The sequence below is a fragment of the Zootoca vivipara genome, chromosome Z1 (genome assembly GCF_965207765.1).
Source record: "Zootoca vivipara chromosome Z1, rZooViv2.hap1.1, whole genome shotgun sequence".
Taxonomy (NCBI): domain Eukaryota; kingdom Metazoa; phylum Chordata; class Lepidosauria; order Squamata; family Lacertidae; genus Zootoca; species Zootoca vivipara.
Genome location: NC_142583.1, coordinates 73511590 through 73531410, shown reverse-complemented (window position 1 = coordinate 73531410; position 19821 = coordinate 73511590). Strand labels below are relative to the sequence as shown.

Genomic DNA, 19821 nt, shown 5'->3' with positions numbered 1-19821 from the left:
GGGAGAGACAGAGCTTTGAATTTTGCTCTGATCATAAATATTATATATATATATTGAAGAAAAAGAACCTATGCTTGGATAAGCATAAGCCTTTTGGAATTGCTTGGATGTGTCATAGATTGATTTGTACCTGTTTTGAAGGAGTTCTGGTTAGTAAAACTTTGAAGCATAGTTATGGGTCTCGACCATTTTTATTCCAAAAGGAATCAGCTTTTATGCATCCTATTACTTCAAGCGGCGCAATGTTATTATCGACAATACCATAAAGATGGAAGAGGGGGTTGGACTAGATGATTCTCAGGGTCCCTTCTGACTCTTTGATTGTACGATTCAAAGAGCAAAGGTGACTCTCCAGCCAAGAATGGCAAGAGAAAAGCTCGATGAGCATGCAGAGCCAAGATGAAGCAGGAACGACGGCCTCTCACCACTTCCATGAAAAGGACAGAGATGTCAAAGTTGGGGTTCTTCTTGAGGTTCTTGATGACGCACGACTGAACCATCTTCTCTCCACACTCCACCAGGAGACTGGGAGACGTCACACTGGCCAGCTGGTAGCTTTTCAGGTTCCGGAGCCCCCATGCCAATATCTGAAGTCAGGATGGACAAAAGGAAAGAAGTATAAGCGCTTATCTTCGGCTGAACGGAGGGATGAAAGGAATCTGCGAGCTTGCCTAGGTAAGGTTCATTACTGAGTTATTTGAAGCTCAACAGATCACTCTCCTTCCCAGGCTGAGAGAAAAATGGCGAAAACAGAATATTTATTGGGACAGTGCGATTTTTGCAGCTGCTGCTAAAGTTGCAAAACAATGACACACTGGACAGAGCAATGGAGAACTTCTGAAACAACCGTGGGATATCAGCTCCGCCCAAGGCATGATGGAGAGCAGCAGCAACTGGGAAAGATAGACAGACTATTTTATAAGGACAGGAAGAAACATCACAGACAAAATAATTGCCACACACAGGAAGAACAAGGATACAGTTTGAATGCTTCACCTGTAGATTTATAAATCATTTAATGTGTCAATACGAACGGAAGTCGTTAAAATTGCAGTTGTTGCATAAGGGATTGTTATTTTGACTGGAGTGCCATTGAAATGAATAAGATTTTGGAACGCAGAAATAAAGTAAATCATCAAACCATCAATTCTAGCCCACGGGGGGGGGGGCACCTAAATTGTATAATTTGGTATCTAAATGATTGGCATTGGTAATTGTATTGTAATTTGGCATTGTTATACAGTAATGAGGCTATGATTGGATTATTGTAAATGAAAACTAATAGAAATTATTATCAAAACAGAAATGAGACCCAAATATGTCTTAGAAGAGAGAGGAAATCTTTGAGAAAAAGAGAAACTCCTTTGACGTGATGTCTCCACGTGGCCAAATCAATTTATTATTGCATTCACAACGTCCCACCACTTTCTCCAAGGATCTCAAGGTAGCGGAATGGCTCTCCCTTCAACTTATTTAATCTACCCACAACCACCCTGAGAGGTAGGCTGAGAAGCAGTGACCAGCCTAAAGTGACAGTCAGCTTCATGGCCAAGTAGGGATGGGAACCCAGGCCTGACGCTCTAACCGCTGCATCCCGCTGGGTTGTTGGGGAAGGGCCATAGCTCAGCCGGAGAGGACCTGCTTTTGATGCAGAAGGTCCCAGGTTCAAATTCCAAACAGCACCTCCAGGGTGGGCTGGGTACATGCCCTAGAGAGCCACTTGGTCAGTGAGGACCAAGCTAAGCTGGACAGATGAATGGTCTGACTAGGGATAAAGCAGAGCCCCATATTGTGCGGGCAGGAGACCCCCCTCAAAGCAAAGAGAGGGAAAGGGTTAAACTTCTCAGTAAGGGGAACATGGCTGCTAGTCACCGACCCCTCAAAAAAAAATTTTCCCAATAATTTTTATTATTTTCTCTTGCATCAACTTAAACATAAACAAACATAACATAAACTGTATCCCCAAGTTACAAATACAAGATAGGCAATCCAATAAGTCCGTTCTGCCGAACTTGACTTCCCCTGTGCTTTCGTTTTGGTTTTGTTTGTTAATTAATGTGCTTTTTCCCTTCCATACAATATCTCCATATACCATCATTTCTTCTATGCATACATTATTTTTACAGTAGTAGATGTTACGTCAATCCTGTAAGTGCTTTTACCATTTTACAATGCCTTTTGAGATATTCCAGAAATTTACTCCAATCCTTGTGAGTCTTTTGATCTTTTTGTTCCCTTATCCTACCAGTCAACATGGCCAATTCTATATATTCAATCAGTTTAACTCTCCATTCTTCTATTGATGGGATTTCTGGTGTTTTCCACCTTTGTGCTAATAGTATCCTGGCCGCAGTGGTGGCATACATAAATATTTTTACATCTTCCTTTTTGATTTCATTCCCTATTAAACATAACAGAAATAACTCCGGCTTTTTTGGGAATGTGTATTTTAGAATTTTTTTTATCTCATTATATACCGACCCCTGAAAAATTGACATCGTATTGTCAGAACCAATGCATTGCACCTGATCATATCAAATGAAAGTTTCTCTCTCCCAGAGGATTGTTTGTGGGCCCCCAGGCACGGCTCACGCGGCCTCCAGCACCCACCTCAATGGCTGTACGCTGAAGGACGGGCTTGATCCCCTGAGGGACCATGAAGATGTTGGGCTCTCTCTGGGGAGGAGGGTACGGCAGGTCCGAATCTTCAGACTGGAATAGAAAGGGAAAGAAGTCAGGTTGAATCCGCAATGATATACTGGGCGAGGGATTGGGGGCACAATATTCAACTTTCAGATCGGGAAAGGTTATGGAAAACCAATTTGAAATTCACAGCATTTTATACGCTGAAAGAAAACTATATGAAAATTATGTACAGGTGGTATCTGACTCCTAGTAAGTTAGCAAAAATTTATAAGCCAAGTACAAATATCTGCTGGAAATGTAAAGAAAAAGAAGGTACCTTTTATCGTATGTGGTGGTTGTGTAAAGTAATAAAAGCATTCTGGGAAATGATATATAATGAAATGAAAAAATGTTTAAAATAACTTTTATTTAAGGCAATACATATTGCCTTATAATTTTTGTATACTTTTTATTATGATTGGAGAGTGATTGATATTCGTATTTGTATCTTGGTTTTTAAAGAAATCATAAATAAAGATTTATTTTTTAAAAAAATAAAAAAATAACTTTTATTTAAAAACCAGAAGTTTTTTTTTATTAGGAATTGTAGGTGCCAATATTCCAAAGGATCAGAAAAGGCTTTTTTATGTATGCAACAACAGCCACACGGATGTTACTAGCCCAGAGATGGAAAGAAGATGAAGTCCTGTCCAGAGAGGAATAGCAAACCAAGCTGGGAGACCACTGCAAGCAGATGAAAACATGAGCAGGATTCTAATAACACTTGTAATGTAACAAGTATTATGGGCAATATGGACAGATTTAAAATATGGATTATGAAATAATATGCAGTTGACAATGTTGACAATAAGACCCGAGGAGGGGATGGAGGAGTCTAGAGACTCAGAGAAATCTCTAAGCGTTGATACTTATTTGGTATTGTTATAACTTTAATTGTAAAATCAAATAAAAAATACTTTCAAAAAAAGGGGAGGGAGGGAGGGGGAAGGGAGGGGAAGAGGAAGAGGAAGAGGAAGAGGAAGAGGAAGAGGAAGAGGAAGAGGAAGAGGAAGAGGAAGAAGAAGAAGAAGAAGAAGAAGAAGAAGAAGAAGAAGAAGAAGAAGAAGAAGAACAGGAGGAGGAAGAGGAAGAGGAAGAGGAAGAGGAAGAGGAAGAGGAAGAGGAAGAGGAAGAAGAAGAAGAAGAAGAAGAAGAAGAAGAAGAAGAAGAAGAAGAAGAAGAAGAAGGTGGTCAGAAGCACCATTCGTTCGGCTTCCTTCACGCAGCAAGGAAACACAACTGACACACAAGGATTTCAATTGGGAGCTGGGTCCCACATTGCAGAGGGTTGGGCTGGATGGCCTTTGGGGCACCCAATCCAACGCTACAGTTCTATAATTCTCTGCTGCACGCTCCTCACTTCAGCTCCACCTTTCGCAACCTGGTGCTAGAACGGTCTCCATCGGGAGGTCGCAGACTCTCCTTCCTTGGAGGTTTTTATGCAGAGCTTGGATGACCATCTGCCAGGGAAGGGGGCTCATGGGAGAGAATCTTATCTGTGGTGGCTCCTAGGCTGTGCACCCGGCACCTTCATTGAACAGGATGCGGAAGGTGCACATCTTTGACCTGGTCCGAGACCCTTGAGATCTCTGGGGTTTTTTGTTTTGTTTTGTTTTGTTTTTTATTAAAGGTTTTCTCAGTTTACAAAGATGTGTGCAATGTCTCTCATAACATTTTTACAGATCAGTTTCAATTGTTGAGACACTGGGGAGGAAAAGGGGAAGAGCGGTAGATAGGGGAAGGGTGTGAGGGGTGGGGGGGTCATGTGACAATGTTTCTTTTTTACTTAATGTGTGGAGGGGGGTTGTCAGCGTCGGTTGTGTAAGTTCTTTGCTGTTCATTTGTGTTCCTTTGATGGCAAGAGTTGTTGGGGTTGGCCTAGGATTTTATTTTTATGGTTACAAGGTTGAAGGGTGTGAATAATAATAATAATAATAATAATAATAATAATAATAATAATAATACTCATTAGAGTTTCAGTGTCTTCCTTCCTGCTCTGCATTCACCCTAGTTTTAAAGGAAAGTTCCAAAGGTTCTTCCTAATCGTGATCTTTTCGAGTCTGGGAGTCACTGGAGGAAATGGAAAACCCTCAGGGTCTGGGGAGGGGGGGACCAGGCGCCCCCCGAACCAAAGGCAACAGTTGGAAGCAATTTAGGAGCCAGTCACTCTTTCCAGGCGAAAGTATTATTGCATTAAATTAAGGAGGCAGATACATTTCAAACATCGGATCAGGCCGAATTTATTTATAGATCCCTATATGTGCGCCTTCATAAGGCTACGGAGAGGGATTCCGGGCGGTGGCCTGCCAGAGACGCTCCGACGTCGGCTCGCAATTTTCCTTGGCGGTTGCCAGGAGCTGCCAAATCAAAACAGCTTGTCGGGAGCCGTGGCTCTGCCAGGTCCACTCGGGGGGAAATTGGAGCCACGGGTGTCTCTCCCGGTGGGGAGCCCCAGGAGCAAACCGGGAGGATATAGGGGGTGGGGTGAGTAGAGGGACCCTGTCTTCTCCAAGCCAGGCTACAGTTCTGCCAACGGCTGCAAGCTTGGCCGTGCCACCGTTCAATGCCTTCAGCTGGACGACTGTGATGCGTTCTGGCTGGGGCTGCCCTTGGCCCTGGTGCAGAAGCTCCAGCTGCTGCAGCGGCCAGATCACGGATGGGAGCATCTGGCCGAGAACCTGTGGCACCATTCTTAGCTGCCACTGGCTGCCCACTTACTCCCAAGTCAGGCTCAAGGTCCTTACATAAATTTACAAATCCCTGAACTACTTTGCCTGAGCCCTAATATCCCACCTTGATCCCTGATATCTTCTCCAGGAGCGCCATTGGCTGTTCCTCAAGTTGGCGAGGCTCGTTTGATCACAACGAGAAGCCGAGCCTTTAGTGTCATTGGCCTGGTCCTGTGGAACTCTCTGCCACTGGAGATTCGGCAGGCATCTTCTCTTTCAACTTTTAATTGCCTGCCTAAACCCTGCTCCCAGCCAGTGTAGACAAGACTGGTCTAGACTGTCTCCTTTGTTCCTGTGACATCATCTGCATCTTTGGTACGCAAGACCCAACCTACTTGGGTATTGATTAGATGTTGGGTATTGATTAGCTGTCGGTTAGCTGGGAGACCTTGAGCTAGATGCCAACCACTGTTAAATGTATGCATTGTGATTTGCTGTTATTTTTTAATTGATTATAGATTGGTAATTCTTTATTGTGGTTGATAAGTGTAAACTCTTTATTATTTGCTGATGTTTAATGTTACTGTTTGCTATTAGATTTGATGGCTTCTTGAATATTGCTTTGTTTGATAGAAGCAGCTTATTTTAAAGTTATTGCAACTTTTTCTATTTCATGGGGAGGCAAAGTAAGGCCCGGGGGCCGGATGCGGCCCAATCGTCTTGTAAATCCGGCCCGCGGACGGAATCAGGAATCCAGTGTCCAGGAATCAGTGTGTTTTTACATGAGTAGAAAGTGTGCTTTTATTTAAAATGCATCTCTGGGTTATTTGTGGGGCATTGGAATTCGTTCTTTCTTTCTTTTTCCAAAATATAGTCCGCCGCCCCCCCCCCCAAGGTCTGAGGGACAGTGGACCGGCCCCCTGCTGAAAAAGTTTGCTGACCCCTGCTGTTTGATGTTATGTTATATTATGTTTTGATATGTGTCAGAAACCACCCAGAGTGGGTGGGGTATAAATAATAAAATTAAATAAAATCATCATCATTATCATCATAAGGGAAGCTTACCGGGGGGGGGGGGTTTGAGTCCCACCCCAATGCTTAGATTTGCTTTAGAAGTAGAAAGTGAGGCAGGAGAAATGTCAGTGCTTCTGGTCAAGCCGGCATGCAGGAAAGACAGTCCAAGAAAGAGTTGAGCCAGGCTGGAGAAGCCAGGGCAGAGTCTGCCCTTCGATAGGAACACGGAGTCCCCTGATCCCTGATGAGCCAGTAGCTGAAATACCACATTCTGGCCACACACAGAGGGGGCGCTGCAGCACAGAGCAGGCAGCAAGTCCAGTTCTGCCACCTCCCACCAGCAATAGGAAGCTGCCATGGTGGCTCAGAGATCAAGGGGTCGGGCAGGATTTACCCCCCAGCAAAGGGGTCTCTGGCGGGCCCCATCCTGTCTCTGCAGCACCTGCGGCAGCTGTAAGCAGAACCCCAATGGCTGCCAGCAGCTGGCTCCGGGAGCCACTGCTTTTAAGTCCCCATTGCGGGACGTCCAAATGGCAGCTCCCAGACTCAGCACTGACAGGAGCATTGGGGGAGAAATATAATTTGAAGAAGGGCCCAGGGAGGCACCAGCAGTTTCCCGAAAATGCCAGGTGCTGGTGCCAGGCTGAGCTGGGCTGCCAGACTCTCTTGTTTGGCAACTTATGGGAAACAAAAGCAGTGGCGGACCCCAAATTCAGCAGTGAATCCCAAATTTCAGGAATGGGAAGGGCCTGCATTTTTAAACATGTTTTTTAAAAACCCGTTCATCCAGGCAATTGCAACAGGGCACCGTTAAAACTGTCTGCACCACCATCCCCGCCAAATAATATACCAACCTCGCATATCCTCTGGCTCTGAGAAAAACGGGGGGGGGGTCAATGGCAACCCCCCTGCAGGGGTGCTGTAAAGATTAAGGTTTCCACATCTGCGAAAATCTCGCTTGCCAAACGGACTCCGTGACCCATGATGTCGAGCGGGAAATTAGAAGGGCTGGGTAGCAAAGGGTTAAGGCAGTCATCTATGAAGCGTGAGCAACTGGCAGAAAGAGCCTCAGACATTTATTCTGCAGATTTGGGTGAGGTGGGGGGGGGGGAAGGGTGAGGTTTCTTCCAACATTTAAGGAAACGAGAAGAGGAAACATGTGGCCAAAAATCAAGGAGAAACCCAGGTCAATTTCAGGGAAGACCTGATAATAATTGCCCTGAAGGGGGCATTTTGGCCCAGGACTCTCATTCCAACAGCAGCCTGGCAGAAGCCTCTGGTGTTTGGCCCCTGGCATCTGAGATACAGTGCCCCTGCCTGCGGAGGTTCTGCTCTTAGCCCCCACGGCTGTCTGGTAGCCCGTTTCCTCCAGGAGGAATGTTCTGAAGCTCTTTGGCCCATTTGCCCAGGCCCCCAGGTGGTTGCCCAGCAGAGAGTGGTGGGAAAGAAGAGGGTGAGCAAAACATGGCGATACCCATTGGAGAAGCCCTTCCTGATAGAAGAGGTGGGTGCACAGCTGTCAAGCGCCCGTCCCAGGCGAGGCGAGGCGAGGCGGAGGGGGAGAGAAAGCAGACAAGGAACATCAGATAAGGAACATCACCAGCGCAAGGAGCGCAACGGACCCTCGTGCACCTGCACATCTCTGCAGCTGCTGGACCAACAGAGCCCTGGTGCTATTGGGGGGGGGGCTACCAGATTTCCCCTTTCTCCAGAGCTTTTAAAAGAGGGGAAAGCCACAGCCTGGATCTGCAGGAGACTCCTGTGTAGGAAATGAGCTTCTCCTTCCAAGTCTGGCATCTCAAGCAGCTGTAGCCCAGGATCTCAGAGGCAACCTCCAGAACATTCGAAATGTGTTCCAGGAGGGTGTGGTGGGGTCCCCCAGAGTCTTATTATTAGGGTCCCTCCGTGAGAAAAATCAGGAAAGGCAGGCTAAAATCCCTGATGGACGGGCTGCGCATCACTGGTTTTTTCCTTTGGTTTTTTTTATGTTTATTGTGTTCATGGCTGGGTTTGAACCCCCAGTAGGGGGGAAAAAACCACCCACACCACTGTTGATCTTTGAGAAAGGGGCATCTGTTCTAGGGTGCACCCTCCGCTCATGGGAGCGAACAATGCGGAGGGGCAACAGGCAGGTTGGGAGCCCCGTGTGAGCGTAGCAAATGCCCTGAGACATAAGACACGCCCCATAGATCAAAGGCACCCCCAGGATTCTCTGTAACCTACATGGAGGGTCCCACAGCTGCAGCTGGGGAAGGGGGTTGTCCCTTGGGAGATGAGACCCCCTTTTGCAGTGAATGAAGGCCGGGATACAGCTTCACTGCTAGCCAAGGGCTTGCTTGAATCACTGAATCTTAGAATTGTATTGTTGGAAGGGGTCCCCAAGGGTCTTCTAGTCCAGCCCCCGACAATGCAGGAATTGCAGCTTGAGATGCTGCCTGGGCAAAAACATTCCAGTCCCTGCACTGTGGAAGAAGCATTTGGGCTGCTCAGAACATTTTGGGAGCCTACTTGATTTTTTTCTGCATTAGAAGAGGGGGTTCATTGGCATGACAAAAAAAAACCCTGCAGGGGGTCAGATGAGATGAACCTTGGGGCCCCTTCCAACACTACAATTCTATGATTCTATTATCTCCAGCCCCATTTCCAGGGCACAAGGGATCCATGCTCTCCGTGGGTGCTCTGGAAAATGCCAGAGCGGAGTTCAAAGGTTCTCAGCATCCCCTCGTTCTTTAAAGCTTGACTGCACCTTCCACATTCAACCCAAAGTCCCCCGTTATCCTTCCCCGTCCCCAGATTGCCCAACCCCAATTTTCTCCTCCATGGAAGTGGGAGGAGGTCTAACAAAGCCACATGCTTTTCTAGCCCAAGCTCTCCCCATGCATGCGCTTGCAGCCATTCTTAAAAGCATCCTGGGAGGCAGATCAGCCGTATTATTTCCAAAGTGAAGGTGGAAAGCAGAGGCAGAGGTGGGATGGGCCGTAACTCAGAGCACATGCTTCACGTGCAAACAGATCTCGGGTCCAATCCCATTGGTGGGATCTCCAGGTTGGGTTTGAGAAGTTTTCCCCCCCCTCTCTCTCTCAAAGCCTGGAGAGCCGGGAAGGGAGGCTGGTCAGCTAGAGAAGACCCCTGCCTGCGGCTCCAAACACACCAGCCTCACATGCAGGGTCTCATGAGCAAGGGGGGCCATGTCTTGCCTTTAAAAGCTGACAGGAGGCATATTCCCCTCTGTTGAGCACTTTCATCCAGTCTCAGGCTCATCTCAAATTTCCTAGTTGAGCCTTGGATTAATGCTCCTGCATTATTACACACCTTGAATAAAGGACTTGGTCACACTTCTAGAAAGCACATGTTCAAGCAGTTTCCTTTTCTAGCCACAAGTCCGAGGGGATTTGCTTTCACCCCACCGCTGTCCCTCGGAAAATCCCTTGGTCCCCCTGACTCGGAACAAACAGCCCTCCGATTCAGTGCTAAGCCGTGGGCGAAAGCAGCGGGGGAAATGTGGGTGAGACCCAAGTCTGCTTTCTTACACTGCAGAGCTTCTGTCGCAGGGCTTGAGATGGGAGCCCCAACACTGAGCTACATGGCCTGGGGGGTCTGAGGGAGACTTGATCTATGGTCCGCCTTGTGGAGAAGCCCCCAGCTCACTCCTCCTCTGCTGTGGGCTGGGATGATCCTTGGAGCACCTAGACATCTCTGGAGGATCTTCAGGTGAGATGGTCCCACCCTGGCTAGGGGCAGCAAGGTTCTCTGGTGAGCCCGCTGCCCCTAGTTCATCGCACTCTAATGAACAGGTGAGATGGATGGACCTGCCCCTGGGCTGTGGTGGAGCTCCCATTTCAACGGGGACTGCGTGCGACAAGTTCCCTGGATCACACCAAGAGAGACAGGAGGAGAAAGAGAGAAAGTTCTCAAAAGAGCCTCACCTCATCGAAGACGGTCGACAGCTCGGTCTGTGAAGTTTTCCCAATTGCACAGGAAGTGGAGCAAAGAGGGCAGGATCGGGACAGAGACAGAAAAAAGGTCAGAAATGGCAGTGTTTTGTGCACACATCCGAAAAGCAATTGACAGCATCAGAAACGGCATTTCGCGCCCTAGCCATGGCTGGGCGGCATGCAGCTCTTGCTTATAGCGAATCGGCAAATTCGAAAAGCGACAGTCGGCCAGCTCTGATGATTCAAAGCTGAATTGGTGCATGCTGCTCTCAAATCCAAACAAGGTGAATGGCAGGATATAAATGTATTTTTAACTGGGAAATAAATTAAAGACGCTGCGAGCATCAATGGATGGGACTTGCTGGGCACAGCTGTGTAGCTAGACATTCGGAAAGGGAGGGTGGCAGCTTCTCCAACCCTGGTGCCCTCCAGGGGTTAGGATTACAAATCCCATCAGCTCTGGCCAGCATGCTCATGAAATTCTGGGACTGACGGCAGTTGTAGGTAGTCCAAAACAGGGTTGTGGACTGGGGAAAGTTCATTTAGAGAAGCCAAGAGGCCACATTTTGCCCCCAGCTACTGAGCTTCCCCATCCCTAGGCTGGGGGTCCAGGATGCGTCTTCAAGCAACAGCTGCTTGCTAAGAAGCCCTGCTCAGTCTCTCTCAAGGAAGAGCTCACCAGGCACAGTCCAAAGAGGGCTGAAGAAGACACCCTCCTTTCCTTTCCTTGACTGTGCACACTTCATGCAAACCCAAGGACACACCATAGACCACCAGGCAGCAGAGGCCCAGAGATTCGATAGCCAGGCCCTTCGCCATCAGCATCGCAAAGGCAGCCGGTCCCACAGCAGTTCCTGGGAATCACAGCCAAGAAAGGGGGTCTTACCTCAAAGCCAGGGATGTGGTGGATGGCCGGCTGTGGGAAGGAAGCAAAAGCAAAGACCTGTATCAGCACCTCCGTCTGGAATGTGGGAACACTTGAGGCCCCATTCTCATGTGCCAAGAGCAGCGCAATGGCCCCATGAAATGCAGCCCTCACGGGCATCTCACACAGGGCCACTAGAGTGAACCCAGTCAGTCATTCTCCCCAGGACCACGTCTTGCCATGGGCAGAAGTCACCAGGCCCATTTTGAAAGCCATTGTATTCAGAGTCTCCTCACCATCTTGTTCTGGAAACCAAGCCTGCTGAGGAACAGTTGAGGGAATTGGGTGTGTTTAGCCTGGAAAAGAGGAGACTGGCAGCTGGCAGTATAGCCACCTTCAGATATTTGAAGGGCTGTTCCATGGAAGATGGAGCCAGCTTGCTTCCTGTTGCACCAGGGCAGTAGCAGACTTTGGGCTCTCAAAGTTTGTGTGACGCTAAAATTCGGTGCTGCCCTCCTGCCTCTTGTGCTCTGTTCTGCATCATTGTCACCATGCCCTCTGCAGTGCCAGCTCCCGGTGCAGCGAACCCGCCCACTCTGCCCTAAACCTGCCTCTGGTTGGATGACCATTTGCCATGTAGTTGTGACTCCTGCGTTGCAGGGGGTTGGACTGGATGACCTTCAGGGTCCATTCCAACTGTAAAAATTCTACAGTGGTACCTTGGTTTTCAAATTTAATCCATTCCAGAAGTCTGTTCCAAAACCAAAGCGTCCCAAAACCAAGGCGCACTTTCCCATAGAAAGTAATGCAAAATGGATTAATCTACTCCAGACTTTTAAAAACAACCCGTAAAGCAGGAATTTAACATGTATTTTACTGTAACTATCTAATGAAACCATTGATCCATAAAATGAAAGCAATAAACAATGTACTGCAGTCCCACAATCAATCAATCAGTAGCTGAACTGGATTCCACACAGTCACAAAAACAAAAAAGAGCCCCAAAAACTTAAACGCAAAATAAATAGCAAAAACAGTTGACCTCAGCGTAACACTTAAATCAGAAGTGTGGCACTCAAAATGGAAGCATAACACTCAAAACAGAGCACATTCAGCTTCTGAAAAAAGTTTGCAAACTGGAACACTTACTTCTGGGTTTGCAGTGTTTCAGTTCCAAGTTGTTTGAGTACCAAGGTGTTTGACCACTGTATTACATTTGTTTGTTGCTCTATAGCAGGCATAGGCAAACTCGGCCCTCCAGATGTTTTAGGACTACAACTCCCATCATCCCTAGCTAACAGGACCAGTGGTCAGGGATGATGGGAACTGTAGTCTCAAAACATCTGGAGGGTCTAGATTGCCTATGCCCACTTTATAGGAAGTAAAGGTCTCAGAGCAACTTAGCGGGATAAAATACAGAGAAGAACAAACGCAAACCGGGAAGATTTGAAAGAACGTACCCTTTAAAATAGCCCAAAAGCTCAGACAATGGCACCATGAGAAGGATTAGACCAGGCGGCAGCAACCTAAGGCCCATGGGCCGGAAGCGGCCCACGGAAGTTGTTTGACCGGCCCACGAGCCACCCCCGAACTGAGCCACCCGCTCGTGTGCTGTGCTAAACCGGTGCAGCGTGGCGCAGGGACTTGCTTCTGTGGTGCAGTAAATCACGTCTGTGCATGTGCAGACACCAAAAATCATGGGCGGGCATGCATGATCTGGCCCACAAAGGGATCTCCGTGGGACCGATCCAGCCCGGGCAAGATAAACCTTGCCGACCCCTGGATTAGACCTTCCCTCCCACCCCCCAACCTCCTCCCTGGCCCAGCCAGCCAGCCATCCCCTCCCCTACACCCTTAACCAGCCCCGGGGGGCAAGCACCCAAAGCACGCAGAATCGCCCACCTTGATCCCAGCGGCTTTCCCCCATGCTCAAGGCCCCTCGGGGCTAGCAGAAGGCCCCTGGGGGGCAGGACGCTCCATTCAGATCTCTCCCCTGAGGGGAAACTTTTCCGGTGGCAACTCTATAACCTCTCCATTCCCTGCCCATAAATGGGAACATGACTACCATGCCACCATATAGAGGTCTTGTAAAAAAAAAGATTTAAAGATTGTAAAACGCTTGGTTTCCTTCCAAGGGCTCCTGCCTCACTCAGCCTCCTCTTCTTACTAGTCCTGACAATGCAAACCCCCCAGGACCTATAAAGCTGCCAGAAGGAACTTCACTCAGATACCAGGGAGGAATAATCGGAAAACACACACACACACAAATAAATACGGTGGAATTCTGAAATTTGACTCAACGAGGCACGTTAAATGAAAATCCAATGTTGGCTTAGTTCAACCAATGCGGGTTGGGATAGCTCAGTCGGTAGAGAAGGAGGCTCTGCATCTCAGAGTTATGGGTTCGAGTCCCATGTTGAGCCAAAGATTCCTGCATTGCGGAGGGTTGGACTAGATCAGCGTTTCTCAACCGTTGTTCCGCGGCACACTAGTGTGCCGCGAGACGCTGGCTGGTGTGCCGCGACGTGCGGCGACGAGAAGGGCGATTTGCATTGTCACGTGCCTGGCGGCCGCCAATATTCAACACTAACCCGCCGAAAAGGAAGCCAGCCGGGTCACGACGCGGGGCGAACGCAGCTCTCAACCGCCACCACCACGGGAGGGTGGTTTTAGACAAACTTAAAGAAGCTGGCTGAATGAGCTCAACCTGAAACTTGCTGAGCAAAGGATTGTGCTGGCAGATAAATCAGCGGCTTGTGAAGCCTTATTACAGGAGATTGCAACCAACACAGCAATTGGCAAGTGTTTCTTACAGTCATAATTATATAGTCAATATAGGGCAGCACAGAGTTAAATTTTTTAACTTTTTTAATGGTGGTGTGCCTCGTGATTTTTTTCATGGAACAAGTGTGCCTTGGCCCAAAAAAGGTTGAGAAACACTGGACTAGATGACCCTTGAGGTCCCTTCCAACTCTATGATTCTAGAAATGCTTGATTTTGAGTTTTATGGACCATGTGGCATAGTAGGGATGGAGTAGTACTTCCAGAGGATGTTGTGCCCCTTCTGGGGTAGTTTGTCCACCTTTGGTGCCCACCCTGCTCTCAGCTCTCTCCTGTGGCTCCTAGAAGCTGTCAGAATGTGATGGCTAGACCAGGTGAAGGGAGCCGATGGGTCTCAAGCCCTTGGTGAGTCAGGGCAAAGACATGCTCCAGTGGATTGAGCAGACAAGACTGATAGTGGGTCCAAGAAGGCGGTTTCTGCCTGTGCTGCAGGGGGAAGTGAGGGGGCAGGTGGGGCTTGTCCACCTGGGGAGGTAGCCCATCTAGGAGAAGGAAAATCCTGATCCTAAACCTCCACTGCCTTGCAGGACATCTTCCAGAGAAGGCCAAGGAGTAAACCTTGCACAGATCCAGAGCGGAGTCCCTAAGGCGGTTGGATGGCATCTTGTGTGCCTCCTTCCGGCAGCTCCTGCAGCCAAGCTGGGGCCAAATGTATTGCTCTGCTTTCCTTTGGACCCCATCAGTGAGACCCAGGAGGGGGTCTTATCATCGGGGCAGCCCAGGCCCTCCAGACACACTTGCCCAGGTTTGCGTCACGGGGAGGTCACTTCAGTGCTGCTAACACAACAGTTTGACTTCACCCCCGGAGGCGCACTCCATTGTCTCTCGAGACAGGCGGAGGCCAACAGGTCCCAGGTCAGGTTCACAAAGAATTTGCAACTTTGGAGCAGGGGATAAAGTGGGGAGATGTCTGGGGTTTTGCTAACTGTAGAGACAAGAGAATGGTAGTCAAGATGGAGAAAGGATAAGAGGCAGGTTGCGTCTCCCTACCTGAACACTAGAAAGTTTGTACAACCCCATTCCTCCCCATAGCTTTTGCTAATGCACCCCCATTTAAAACCTGCAAACTGCTTTCCTTTCCATTTTCTCCAGCTCAATCCCATATAAGCCCATGATGGTGGTAGGACTTGAATCCAACTCCATACTTGCTTTCACCAGTTTTGAGTTGGGTGTTTATTTTAAGATTCCATTAGGACTAGAAACTTGTCATAATATCCTCCGAGCTGGGACACTGCAACTGACGCCGAATTTTGCAAATGGCCTGAATCCCATTAAACACTCAATGCCCAGGTAGAATCATAGGACTGTAGAGATGGAAGGGACCCCAAGGCTCATCTAGCCCAACCCCCTACAAGGCAGGAATCTCAACTAAAGCATCCCTGACAGGTGGCCATCCAACCTCTCCTTAAAAACTAATGCCGTCAGCAGTGCCGGATTTACGTATTAGCTAAACAGGTTGTAGCTTAGGGCCCCCCAAAAAAAATTAAAGGAAAAAAAATTGGATGTACATTTCCAAAATGTAAGATAAAAACACAAATAAAATAAAACCTACATACAGCAACAGTGTTTTGTGTTGTGTAGGCCCCTAGGATGTAAGTCATGGGCCCCGCCTGCTAGCCTGCTCCCTAAAATATCACTGGGTTTGCTCATTTCTATATATAGGGTGTCTATATATAGGGTGTCAGATCATCAGCTTCTTATAGCAAAATTCCAGCTTAAACTGAAGAAAGTAGGAAAAACCACTGGGCCAGTAAGATACAATCTGGATCAAATCCCTTATGAATACACAGCGGAAGTGAGGAACAGGTTTAAGGATTTAGATTTGGTGGACAGAGTGCCTGAAGAACTATGGATGGAGGCTCGTAACATTATACAGGAGGCAGCAACGAAAACCATCCCAAGGAAAAGGAAATGCAAGAAAGCAAAATGGCTATCCAACGAGGCCTTACAAATAGCGGAGGAGAGGAGGCAAGCAAAATGCAAGGGAGATAGGGAAAGATACAGGAAACTGAATGCAGATTTCCAAAAAACAGCAAGGAGAGACAAGAGGGTCTTCTTAAATGAGCAATGCAAAGAAATAGAGGAAAACAATAGAATGGGGAAAACCAGAGATCTGTTCAAGAAAATTGGAGATATGAAAGGAGCATTTCGTACAAAGATTACCATAATCAAGGACAAAAGTGGTAAGGACCTAACAGAAGCAGAAGACATCAAGAAGAGGTGGCAAGAATACACAGAGGAATTATACCAGAAAGATATGGAGGTCTCGTACACCCCAGGTAGTGTGGTTGCTGACCTTGAGCCAGACATCTTGGAGAGTGAAGTCAAATGGGCCTTAGAAAGCATTGCTAATAACAAGGCCAGTGGAAGTGATGATATTCCAGCTGAACTATTTAAAATCTTAAAAGATGATGTTGTTAAGGTGCTACACTCAATATGGCAGCAAATTTGGAAAACTCAGCAGTGGCCAGAGGATCGGAGAAGATCAGTCTACATCCCAATCTCAAAGAAGGGAAGTGCCAAAGAATGCTCCAACTACCGCACAATTGCACTCATTTCACACGCTAGCAAGGTTATGCTTAAAATTCTACAAGGCAGACTTAGGCAGTATGTGGATCGAGAACTCCCAGAAGTGCAAGCTGGATTTCGAAAGGGCAGAGGAACCAGAGACCAAATAGCAAACATGCGCTGGATTATGGAGAAAGCTAGAGAGTTCCAGAAAAACGTCTACTTCTGCTTCATTGACTATGCAAAAGCCTTTGACTGTGTCGACCACAGCAAACTATGGCAAGTTCTTAAAGAAATGGGAGTGCCTGATCACCTCATCTGTCTCCTGAGAAATCTCTATGTGGGACAAGAAGCTACAGTTAGAACTGGATATGGAACAACTGATTGGTTCAAAATTGGGAAAGGAGTACGACAAGGTTGTATATTGTCTCCCTGCTTATTTAACTTATATGCAGAATTCATCATGCGAAAGGCTGGACTAGATGAATCCCAAGCCGGAATTAAGATTGCCGGAAGAAATATCAACAACCTCAGATATGCAGATGACACAACCTTGATGGCAGAAAGTGAGGAGGAATTAAAGAACCTTTTAATGAGGGTGAAAGAGGAGAGCGCAAAATATGGTCTGAAGCTCAACATCAAAAAAACCAAGATCATGGCCACTGGTCCCATCACCTCCTGGCAAATAGAAGGGGAAGAAATGGAGGCAGTGAGAGATTTTACTTTCTTGGGCTCCTTGATCACTGCAGATGGTGACAGCAGTCACGAAATTAAAAGACGCCTGCTTCTTGGGAGAAAAGCAATGACAAACCTAGACAGCATCTTAAAAAGCAGAGACATCACCTTGCCGACAAAGGTCCGTATAGTTAAAGCTATGGTTTTCCCAGTAGTGATATATGGAAGTGAGAGCTGGACCATAAAGAAGGCTGATCGCCGAAGAATTGATGCTTTTGAATTATGGTGCTGGAGGAGACTCTTGAGAGTCCCATGGACTGCTAGAAGATCAAACCTATCCATTCTTAAGGAAATCAGCCCTGAGTGCTCCCTGGAAGGACAGATCGTGAAGCTGAGGCTCCAATACTTTGGCCACCTCATGAGAAGAGAAGAATCCTTGGAAAAGACCTTGATGCTGGGAAAGATGGAGGGCACAAGGAGAAGGGGACGACAGAGGACAAGATGGTTGGACAGTGTTCTCGAAGCTACGAACATGAGTTTGACCAAACTGCGGGAGGCAGTGCAAGACAGGAGTGCCTGGTGTGCTATGGTCCATGGGGTCACGAAGAGTCGGACACGACTAAACGACTAAACAACAACAGGTAAAGGTAAAGGTAAAGGGACCCCTGACCATTAGGTCCAGTCGTGACCGACTCTGGGGTTGTGCACTCATCTCGCATTATTGGCCAAGGGAGCCGGCGTACAGCTTCCAGGTCATGGGGCCAGCATGACAAAGCCGCTTCTGGCGAACCAGAGCAGCACATGGAAACACCATTTACCTTCCCGTTATAGCGGTTCCTATTTATCTACTTGCATTTTGATGTGCTTTCGAACTGCTAGGTTGGCAGGAGCTGGGACCAAGCAACGGGAGCTCACCCTGTCACAGGGATTCGAACCGCCGACCTTCTGATCAGCAAGCCCTAGGCTCAGTGGTTTAGCCCACAGCGCCACCTGGGTCCCTATCATAGGGTGTCTATTAGGTCCATAAATTACCGTATAGCATCTATTCAACACAAAAAAACAGCAACAATTTGTTGTTGACAAAGGACAGCTGGACATATAAAGGGCCCCGTTGCCTTCAGAAGCTTAGGGCCTCATCAAATCTAAGCCCTGGCCGTCAGTTTTGGCTCCGTTCCCCAATCTTGAATCCTGATTCTATCTTTTGTGCCCCTGGCTGCCCCTCCCAGTTTGGTGCTCTAGTTATGCTACAGCATGCTGCCGTCATCGCTGCCAGGGCAGCGCATCCGTTTGCCGAGGCCTCATTCTCCCCCAGCCAGCCAGCCAGCCAGACACTCCTTAGATGTCAAAATTATCCCATCTGCCAACCGCTCCTCAAGTGCCGCAAACCCCGGCGCTGCCTTTTCTCCTGCCAGGCACTGTTCTTGACCCCTGCCAACGTCAACAGAGCAGCCGTGCCAGCTGGCAGGGGCTGCCCACCGACAAAGCAGCCTCTCCTTCCCGCTGCAGAGACTCAGGACGTGTCTTCCCTCAGCCCAGCACAGAACACTCCTTGCCTGCTGGATAGCGAGATAAACACAGAGACACTTTGCACTTTTGGCTCCCTGGCACAGCTCTCCGAGACAGATGTCCCCCTAATGCAGTGGTTCTCAACCTGTGGGTCCCCAAATGTTGTTGAACTACAGTTCCCACAATCATAGAATCATAGAATCATAGACTTGGAAGAGACCACAAGGGCCATCCAGTCCAACCCCCTGCCAAGCAGGAAACACCATCAAAGCATTCTTGACATATGCCTGTCAAGCCTCTGCTTAAAGACCTCCAAAGGAGGAGACTCCACCACACTCCTTGGTAGCAAATTCCACTGCCGAACAGCTCTTACTGTCAGGAAGTTCTTCCTAATGTTTAGGTGGAATCTTCTTTCTTGTAGCTTGAATCCATTGCTCCGTGTCCGCTTCTCTGGAGCAGCAGAAAACAACCTTTCTCCCTCCTCTATATGGCATCCTTTTATATATTTGAACATGGCTATCATATCACCCCTTAACCTTCTCTTCTCCAGGCTAAACATACCCAGCTCCCTAAGCCATTCCAGGCCTTTGACCATTTTGGTTGCCCTCCTCTGGACACGTTCCAGCTTGTCAGTAGCCTTCTTGAATCCCTGACTGCTGGACCTTCCCACTAGGGATGATGGGAGTTGTAGTCCAACAACATCTGGGGACCCACAGGTTGAGAACCACTGCCCTAATGGGAACAGACCCGTGAGTTGAAGGAGGGCGTGTAGCTCCCCCACCTCTGTCCCCAAAGCCTCAAAGGTCCGCATTTCCCTTGGAAAAGCAACACCCGGCCCCACTTAACCACAGCAGAAGCAGAACAGGCTGTCTGTGGAAAACTATCAGATGGTGGAGAACAGATAGGGAATCAGCAGAGGGTGATATGCATCCTTGCCCAAAGAAAACAGAGTGAGCGGTCTTGCCCTCCAAACAGAGAGATGACCAGAAGCAGACTGTGTGCAAGGTCTATACAGCACGCACAAAATCATTATTAATCCCTGGTGAAAAGGTTCAACATCCGTAAGGGATCTGGCCCTTTCACAAGCAGGTGATCTTGGGTCCAGGGGGGACAACCCTGCAGG

General features: G+C 48.1%; 1 protein-coding gene across 14 annotated transcripts in view; it reads right to left on the bottom strand.

Annotated features, from left to right (window-relative positions):
* DYSF (dysferlin) overlaps nt 1-19821 on the bottom strand; it is a 181420-nt gene that overhangs the window by 54775 nt on the left and 106824 nt on the right. For 8 of the 14 annotated variants that reach the window (XM_060278292.2, XM_060278298.2, XM_060278295.2 and 5 more), the window contains 4 exons: nt 11190-11219; nt 10295-10321; nt 2611-2712; nt 426-587 (listed from right to left, as the gene is read on the bottom strand). In XM_060278292.2, coding sequence (XP_060134275.2) covers nt 426-587; nt 2611-2712; nt 10295-10321; nt 11190-11219 — 321 coding nt within the window. Of the gene's footprint in view, nt 1-425; nt 588-2610; nt 2713-7842; nt 7885-10294; nt 10322-11189; nt 11220-19821 lie in introns of all 14 variants that reach the window. The other 6 variants (XM_060278297.2, XM_088660756.1, XM_088660754.1 and 3 more) reach the window with 1 other exon arrangement.